The sequence below is a fragment of the Centroberyx gerrardi genome, chromosome 22 (genome assembly GCF_048128805.1).
Source record: "Centroberyx gerrardi isolate f3 chromosome 22, fCenGer3.hap1.cur.20231027, whole genome shotgun sequence".
NCBI classification, from domain to species: Eukaryota; Metazoa; Chordata; class Actinopteri; order Beryciformes; family Berycidae; genus Centroberyx; species Centroberyx gerrardi.
Genome location: NC_136018.1, coordinates 853,612 through 863,026, shown reverse-complemented (window position 1 = coordinate 863,026; position 9,415 = coordinate 853,612). Strand labels below are relative to the sequence as shown.

Genomic DNA, 9,415 nt, shown 5'->3' with positions numbered 1-9,415 from the left:
TTTGAAACGTTCTGCTGATTGACTTTATATCATCTTCTCTCTCTCTCTCTCTGTCTCTCTCTCTGTCTCTCTCTCTCTGTCTCTCTCTCTGTCTCTCTCTCTGTCTCTCTCTCTGTCTCTCTCTCTCTCTCTCTGTGTCTCTCCCTCTCTCTCTCTCAAATTCAAATTCATATTTGCTTTATTGGCAGGAATGTCACAACAACAATATTGCCAAAGCATCAAGAGTCAATGAAACAAAACAATATGAACACAACATTAAGATTGATACATATTAATTATATATATACAGTATATCCTATGCATGTATGTGTGTGTGAGTGCTGATGAGGGGTTTATGTTTAGGGAAGGATGAAGGGGGACAGCAGCCATATTGAAATGAATCCCCAGTTAACAGTAATGTTATGGATCCTATAGGAACAGAGTCATTCATTCAGTGACCATCTCCCCAATTACATTTCAACAGATCACATCATACTGTGTGTGTGTGTGTGTGTGTGTGTGTGTGTGTGTGTGTGTGTGTCTCGGTCACTCACTGTCCCTCAGGTTGTGGCATGTTGATACATATTGGGCAGCAAGATATGCCCTGTCTCCTTCTCCTAGGAGTATTTTTAATTTTGAGAGGTCGTTAAGCTCTTTGAAATCTGAAATTACAGAGTTGAACTTGTTAAAGTAAACGTTCCTTATTTCATCGAATGTTTTACATTGTAGGAGGAAGTGCATCTCTGTCTCAACCTCACCTGTCCAACAGTGACCACATATTCTGTTTTCTTTTGGTCGCCATGATTTTTTGTGTCGTCCTTTTTCGATCGCCAATTTGTGGTCGCTGAGCCTGAACCTGGTGAGGATCTGTCTCTGCTTCCTATCTCTGACAGTAGAGAGATATTCTGCCAATTCATAATCTCTTTTTAGGGCCAGATAACATTCTGATCTACTTTGGCTTTTAGTTTCTTCTTTCCAATGTTCCAAATAGGTTTCTTTATATTGTGTTATAATGTGGTTTACTCTGGTTGGTGTTGGTGCAGCAGTGTTGGTGTGAGCCTGGTCAGAGTGTGTCTGAGGGCCGGTTAGTCTCTCTATGTCTCTCTCTCTCTCTCTCTGGTCAGAGTGTGTGAGAAGGGCCGGTTAGTCTCTCTATGTCTCTCTCTCTCTCTCTCTGGTCAGAGTGTGTGAGAAGGGCCGGTTAGTCTCTCTATGTCTCTCTCTCTCTCTCTCTGGTCAGAGTGTGTGAGAAGGGCCGGTTAGTCTCAGCACCAGCTGACATAGTGGACTCTTTTCTGGGCTCAGCTCTTGGGTTTGGAGGGCTTTGGAGTGGAGGCTGTCTAGGGGGCTGGATTTAAGGTGATGAAAAAATTTGAGTGCTCTCTTTTGAATGTTAATTATCAGTGGGTATCTGCCTGATTCTGCTCTACATGCATGTGTTGGTGTGTTTCTGTGTACGTGTAAAATGTATCTGCAGAATTCTGCATGTAAAGATTGTGTTGGATGTTTCTCCCAGCGGGTGAAGCTGTGATGACTGAGTGGACCCCAGACTTCACTACCATACAGCGCAATGGGCTGGACATCACACTGTCACACAATCACACATATTCCACATACAGGAATGTTTTCATAATGCAAAGAAACCAACAGATTACGACAATAATCTGTTAACTGGCTCCTGATCTGCTTGTGAGGCTTCACACTTCAACTAAAGTGCCAGTTAAACATCTGATTTACATTAGAAACTCTACTGAGACTCTACTGAGTTCCATCCAAGCTCATAATAAAACACTGTGGTGTGAAATATGACCTGAGAAATCATTACAGTATTCATCCACACAAGAGTTATGTGTTAGTGTGAGGAGACTAGACAATATAGGACCTACACACACACACACACACACACACACACACACACACACTTTGTTACGAGGCAAATAACCATCAACACAAACATAAAGTAAAAATATCTTGTTACTGTACTTCAGATTTTCAAGTATCTACTTTACAGCAGTTTTTCTTTTACTTACAAGACTTTTTACTTTTACTCTCTACATTTCAACAGGAAAAAAGAATGAAAGAAAGAAAGACAGAAAGAAAGAAAGAAAGAAAGAAAAAGAGAAAGAAAGAAAGAGAAAGAAAGGAAGGAGGAAAGAATGAAGAAAGAAAGGAATTTTTTTTAGTTTTACAAATAAAGTTTATTATCATTATTAATATTATTGATATTATTAACATGAACATTAATATCAGTATCGGTATCATTCTTACTGCAGATATTTGGCCGATTGTGTCATGAACACAACTGTCAGATGAACAGAATAAAACTAACACGGTGTTTTAATGATCTGAAGACCGGATCTGAGAGCTGAACCTGTTTGTGTTTGTAGTTTCCTGGTCCTCCTACCTGGTCAGGTCCAGCACTCTGACGCCCTCTAGAGGCCGGAGGTTTCCTCCTGTCCAACAGATGGAAGAGGTTCATCAGATGAAGGTGAGACATCAGTCACTGCTGCACTTTGTCCCCAGAAATGTAGTCTCTATATGCAGTTTCCAATGTTTTGGTTGCAAAAACTATTCAATTCAGAGACTTTGCCATGAATTAGAGTTTGCTGAATTGAATTAAAATATAAACTAATACAATGCACAAAAGTGGAAAATAAAGAACATGTTTAAAGTGAAATCTGCAGTAGGCCTAAATGAAAAATACATGTTTTTTTTCACAGCTTATATTTGTAGTCATGTAGCTAGGCATACACAGCAACTATCCAGAACTTGGATGTGTGATGTCCTAAAAGCGTGGACAGAATATTGACAGTAAACTGGTAGTTTGTTGGTTGGACAGCAGGTGGCGCTGCTGCCTAAAGAATGAACACACACTCAACCATGGAAATGATTTTCCTGATTTTTCAACACTGGGACTCACTGGACTTTTTAAATCACAGGAAAACCTTTTTATAATGCTCTTTGGATTGTAACTGCACTTTGTAAAAAAAGCTTTCATTGTATTCAAACAGCAAATCTTCAGCAACAACTTCTCAGTTTGTGATTCAAAATGTTTCTTGTTCTCTGAAATCTAAAATATTGAAAATCGGTTTACTGCAAAAACTGCAATTTATATCTTAATTGCAATATTCAGCAAAATAATGTAAAGGTTAAAAAAATACTGCCTACACTGTCTCCCACTGCCCAACCACACACACACACACACACACACACACACACACACACACACACTCTGTCTCTCTCTTCAGCATGTTTCATACAAAGGAAGCAGTTTTGTTGTGTTTAGTTGCTGAGCTGCTGAGTCACTACAAACACACACACACACACACTTCCATGTAAGCCAGGGTTACCATGACAACAGTCAAACTTTGTCTTGGGAGACTCTGTCTTGACTTTACTTCCTGGTTTCACCCAGAATCACATCTCTCTCTCTCTCTCTCTCTCTCTCTCTCTCTCTCTCTCAGACCGACAGACTTTAACTCAACAGACAGGAGGAACGCTGCTCTCAGGTCAGTTATATTTCTCTGTATCAGCGGTGGAAAAACTCCTCTAATCCTTTACTGAAGTAAAAGTATCAAATACCATAATGGAAAAATACTTTATTAAAGGTAAAAGTTCTGCATTCAATAGTTTACTTCAGTAAAAGTATAGAAGTATTATCAGTCTTGATGCAGACGCCTCATGTAGCCTTTATTTTATACTTTATAGGCTATCTGTATTTATTTTTAGACTTTGTAAACCTGAACTTTATATACTGTAGTAGGGTATCATCATATTGTAATTACACTGTAATGTATAATTGCACTAAATGTAGTTTAAATGTAGTTTAAACTACATTTGAATAAATGAGTTCTAACTGCACTGTCTGTCTGTCTGTCTGTCTGTCTGCCTGCCTGCCTGTCTGTCTGTCTGTCTGTCTGTCTGTCTGTCTGTCTGCCTGCCTGCCTGTCTGTCTGTCTGTCTGTCTGTCTGCCTGTCCTGTCTGTCTGTCTGACTGTCTGTCTGCCTGTCTGTCTGTCTGTCTGCCTGTCTGTCTGTCTGCCTGTCTGCCTGCCTGCCTGTCTGTCTGTCTGTCTGCCTGTCTGCCTGCCTGTCTGACTGTCTGCCTGTCTGTCTGTCTGTCTGTCTGCCTGTCTGTCTGTCTGCCTGTCTGCCAGCCTGTCTGACTGTCTGCCTGTCTGTCTGTCTGTCTGTCTGTCTGTCTGTCTGTCTGCCTGCCTGCCTGCCTGTCTGACTGTCTGCCTGTCTGTCTGTCTGTCTGTCTGCCTGTCTGTCTGTCTGCCTGTCTGCCTGCCTGCCTGTCTGTCTGTCTCTTTCTGTCTCTCTCTTCCCCTCCCTCTATCCTTTAAGGTGATGATAAACAGATTATAATTTTTAGGGTAAATTTGGGACACAGTTGGCTGGCAAATTTTGCTGGAAGTATTTTCTCACTGAAAACAATGTATCAGTTTGAAATCTAGCCAAACTTGGTCAGAGAGTAATACACGTTATGAAATTCCAACCTGATAAAATGATAAAATTCTGACATTTTCAGTAGAAAAGAGGAGGCCAAGATGACAGTGATGCAGCAGTTTATTTCATCCATTTTCACTCCTTTAATTGTCAAATTTGTCAGTTAACATTGCCCATTGCCCAGTTGCTCATACTCATTGCCCTAAGACTGTTCCTGTGTATCCTCAGCTTCACAGATGTCAGATCCAGACTGTCAGCCTCCAGCTGAGGCACTGGAGGGGGGCGGGGCTCCAGAGGGGGGCGGGGCTCCAGAGGGGGGCGGGGCTCCAGAGGGGGGCGAGGCGCCCGCCGCTCCCCCGTCCCACAGCTCTGATCCTGGGCTGGAAGGCTCCAGTCCTCCAGGAACAGAGCTCCAGACAGGGGAGCAGGGAGCCGGGCCTGTCCCAGAACAGAGCCTTGATCCTGGGCTGGAGACCCAGGACGGCCCTGGGGGAGAGGAGGAGGAGGAGGAGGAGGAGGAGGAGAGGGAGGAGAAGGAGGAAGAGGAGGAGCAGGGAGGAGCAGGCAGAACCTCAGCACTCAGACCTCCTCTGATGAACCTCCACAGAGGTACAAAGAACAGTTTTCATACTAATACTAACACCAATACTGATACTGATAAAACTAATACTATTACCAAGTCATATTGAAACTAATGCTAATACTAATACTAAAGCTAATACTAATACTAATGCTAATGCTAATGCTAATACCAACACTCATACTGATACAAAAACTAAGACTAACAATAATGCTAATACTATTACAATACTAATACTATTAATTCTAAGACTAAGACTCGTACTAGAACAACTTCTACTACTAATGTGACTAACACTAATACTTATACTGCTACTACAACCTCTACTACTATGAATATTAATATGAACACCATGAGTAGCCGTAATACAGCTGCTAATATTACTTCAACAACTACTACTACTACCAGCACTAATACTATTATTATTACTATTACCACTGGCATGACCACCACTACTACTACTACTACTACTACTACTACTACTACTGCTACTACTACTACTACCACTACTAATACTAACACTAATACTTACACTTATACTACAACTTCTACTACTACTACTACTATTAATACAAATATGAATAGTAACAGTAATGCTGCCACTGTTATTACTTAAAGAACTACTACTGCTAATAATAACAATAATATATAAAAATATAATATAAATAATTTGTATTTACTACTACTAATAATAATAACCAGACCTTGCCTAAAAATGGGTGTAATGATAATAATACTACTATTACTACTACTACTACTAATAATAATAATAATACATTTTATTTGTACAGCGCTTTACAAGATATTCAAAGAGACTTTACATGAAATAGTATGAGCATAAATAACTATACACATACATCGCAAGTAAAAAAAAAGACTAAAACCAACTATGTAAAACTATAAAAACAAATGTAATGTACCGATATTCCAGGATACTGAATCCTTGTTAGTCGGCTGTTTTCTGATGTTTTCCTGGTTTCTGTGTGTTTGTGCTAAAGCGTCACATCCTGTCCTCATCATCACGACTGTTTTCTCCTCCAATCACCAGAGGCAGCCGGCAGAGGACACCGGCGAATCGGAGGTCAGAACCTGAGAGCCACCAATCAGATGTCTTCTCCGGCGGCTGCTCCGTCCTCCACAGCCGGAACCTCTGTGAGTAGAAACAGCAGCAGCCGGCCAGCAGGGGGCGCCAGGGGGACTCGCATAGACTTTCACTGAGATAAAAAGGTTTTCCAAGCTTAACAGGAAAATAATTCTTAACATGTTTATGTAATGGAGCAATGAAAGACACATCAGGAACAAAATTATTTGGTTTATTGTCTTAACACACTGAACCAGTAGGAAGTTTGGCATGTACCAGAAAACACACACACACACACACACACACACACACACACACACACAGCCTAATACTGTTTGCATTGCATTTGGTGACCTGAAGATAGTTTTATGTTAAAAAATAAATCAAAATAAAGGAAGTATGAGCAGTGGGTGATTTTTGAAGGCTGACGCTGTGAAGCAGCTTGTTTATCGTTTGTTTTAGAATTTGACAATAAGAGTATTTTACAAGATCTTGTCTGCTTGTTCCAGCAGAAGGGAGATGTTGTGCAGGTCCGTGACAAACAGTGGAAGAACCTTTCTGTCCGTTCAGGTTCTGTGTTCTGTCCGTTCAGGTTCTGTGTTCTGTCCGTTCAGGTTCTGTGTTCTGTCTGCAGGTGTCGGGGAAGCGGACGCTGGTTTTGTCCAATGAGGCGAGGAGAGAGATGGCGAAGCAGGTCAGAGCGCTGAAGGAGGAGCGGCGAGCGGCGCTGGACGCACGGCACAAATACCTGATCAGCAGACTGGCGGACAGCGGGACCCTGGGGGAGACCGAGGTGGAGGACGCCCTGCTGTCCGACGACAAGGTGCCGGTTCAGACCGGTTCAGTTCAGTCCGGTTCAGTTCAGTCCGGTTCAGTTCAGTCCGGTTCAGACCGGTTCAGTTCAGTCAGTTCAGTCAGTTCAGTTCAGTCAGTTCAGTTCAGTCAGTTCAGTTCAGTTCAGTTCAGTCAGTTCAGTTCAGTCAGTTCAGTTCAGTTCAGTTCAGTTCAGTTCAGTTCAGTCAGTTCAGTTCAGTCAGTTCAGTTCAGTTCAGTTCAGTTCAGTCAGTTCACATCAGTCAGTTCAGTTCAGTCAGTTCAGTTCAGTTCAGTTCAGTTCAGTCAGTTCAGTTCAGTCAGTTCAGTTCAGTCAGTTCAGTTCAGTTCAGTTCACATCAGTCAGTTCAGTTCAGTCAGTTCAGTTCAGTTCAGTTCAGTCAGTTCAGTTCAGTCAGTTCAGTTCAGTTCAGTTCAGTCAGTTCAGTTCAGTTCAGTTCAGTTCACATCAGTCAGTTCAGTTCAGTTCAGTTCAGTCAGTTCAGTTCAGTTCAGTCAGTTTAGGTCAGTTCAGTCAGTTCAGTTCAGTCAGTTCAGTTCAGTTCAGTCAGTTCAGTTCAGTCAGTTCAGTCAGTTCAGTTCAGTCAGTTCAGTTCAGTTCAGTCAGTTCAGTTCAGTTCAGTCAGTTCAGTTCAGTCAGTTCAGTCAGTTCAGTTCAGTCAGTTCAGTTCAGTTCAGTTCAGTTCAGTCAGTTCAGTTCAGTTCAGTCAGTTCAGTTCAGTTCAGTCAGTTCAGTCAGTTCAGTTCAGTTCAGTCAGTTCAGTCAGTTCAGTTCAGTTCAGTCAGTTCAGTTCAGTTCAGTTCAGTCAGTTCACATCAGTCAGTTCAGTTCAGTCAGTTCAGTTCAGTTCAGTTCAGTCAGTTCAGTTCAGTCAGTTCAGTTCAGTCAGTTCAGTTCAGTTCAGTTCAGTTCACATCAGTCAGTTCAGTTCAGTTCAGTCAGTTCAGTTCAGTTCAGTTCAGTCAGTTCAGTCAGTTCAGTTCAGTCAGTTCAGTTCAGTCAGTTCAGTTCAGTTCAGTTCAGTCAGTTCAGTTCAGTCAGTTCAGTTCAGTTCAGTCAGTTCAGTCAGTTCAGTTCAGTTCAGTTCAGTTCAGTCAGTTCAGTCAGTTCAGTTCAGTCAGTTCAGTCAGTTCAGTTCAGTCAGTTCAGTTCAGTTCAGTTCAGTCAGTTCAGTCAGTTCAGTTCAGTCAGTTCAGTTCAGTTCAGTCAGTTCAGTTCAGTTCAGTTCAGTCAGTTCAGTTCAGTTCAGTTCAGTTCAGTTCACATCAGTCAGTTCAGTTCAGTTCAGTTCAGTCAGTTCAGTTCAGTTCAGTCAGTTCAGTTCAGTTCAGTCAGTTCAGTCAGTTCAGTTCAGTTCAGTTCAGTTCAGTCAGTTCAGTCAGTTCAGTTCAGTTCAGTTCAGTTCAGTCAGTTCACATCAGTCAGTTCAGTCAGTTCAGTTCAGTTCAGTTCAGTTCAGTTCAGTTCAGTCAGTTCAGTTCAGTCAGTTCAGTTCAGTTCAGTTCACATCAGTCAGTTCAGTTCAGTTCAGTTCAGTCAGTTCAGTTCAGTTCAGTTCAGTCAGTTCAGTTCAGTCAGTTCAGTTCAGTCAGTTCACATCAGTCAGTTCAGTTCAGTCAGTTCAGTTCAGTTCAGTCAGTTCAGTCAGTTCAGTCAGTTCAGTTCAGTCAGTTCAGTTCAGTTCAGTTCAGTTCACATCAGTCAGTTCAGTTCAGTTCAGTTCAGTTCAGTCAGTTCAGTTCAGTTCAGTCAGTTTAGGTCAGTTCAGTCAGTTCAGTTCAGTCAGTTCAGTTCAGTTCAGTCAGTTCAGTTCAGTCAGTTCAGTCAGTTCAGTTCAGTCAGTTCAGTTCAGTTCAGTCAGTTCAGTTCAGTTCAGTTCAGTCAGTTCAGTTCAGTCAGTTCAGTTCAGTCAGTTCAGTTCAGTTCAGTCAGTTCAGTCAGTTCAGTTCAGTTCAGTCAGTTCAGTTCAGTTCAGTTCAGTTCAGTCAGTTCAGTCAGTTCAGTTCAGTTCAGTTCAGTCAGTTCAGTCAGTTCAGTTCAGTTCAGTTCAGTCAGTTCAGTCAGTTCAGTTCAGTCAGTTCAGTTCAGTTCAGTTCAGTCAGTTCAGTCAGTTCAGTTCAGTTCAGTCAGTTCAGTTCAGTTCAGTCAGTTCAGTTCAGTTCAGTCAGTTCAATTCAGTCAGTTCAGTTCAGTCAGTTCAGTTCAGTTCAGTACAGTCAGTTCAGTTCAGTCAGTTCAGTCAGTTCAGTTCAGTTCAGTTCAGTTCAGTCAGTTCAGTTCAGTTCAGTCAGTTCAGTCAGTTCAGTTCAGTCAGTTCAGTTCAGTCAGTTCAGTTCAGTTCCAGTTCAGTTCAGTCAGTTCAGTTCAGTCAGTTCAGTTCAGTTCAGTTCAGTTCAGTTCAGTTCAGTCAGTTCAGTTCAGTTCAGTCAGTTCAGTTCAGTTCAGTTCCAGTTCAGTTCAGTTCAGTTCAGTCAGTTCAGTTCAGTTC

General features: G+C 41.8%; 1 protein-coding gene across 1 annotated transcript in view; it reads left to right on the top strand.

Annotated features, from left to right (window-relative positions):
- Nucleotides 1-4,974: 4,974 nt before the first annotated feature.
- The window catches only part of LOC139912429 (dynein axonemal heavy chain 5-like), a 67,908-nt gene continuing 63,467 nt past the window's right edge, over nucleotides 4,975-9,415 (top strand). Inside the window, exons 1-3 of the mRNA XM_078291516.1 lie at nucleotides 4,975-5,040; nucleotides 6,060-6,163; nucleotides 6,727-6,915. Coding sequence (XP_078147642.1) covers nucleotides 5,025-5,040; nucleotides 6,060-6,163; nucleotides 6,727-6,915 — 309 coding nt within the window. The 5' untranslated portion in view covers nucleotides 4,975-5,024. The remainder of the gene's footprint in view (nucleotides 5,041-6,059; nucleotides 6,164-6,726; nucleotides 6,916-9,415) is intronic.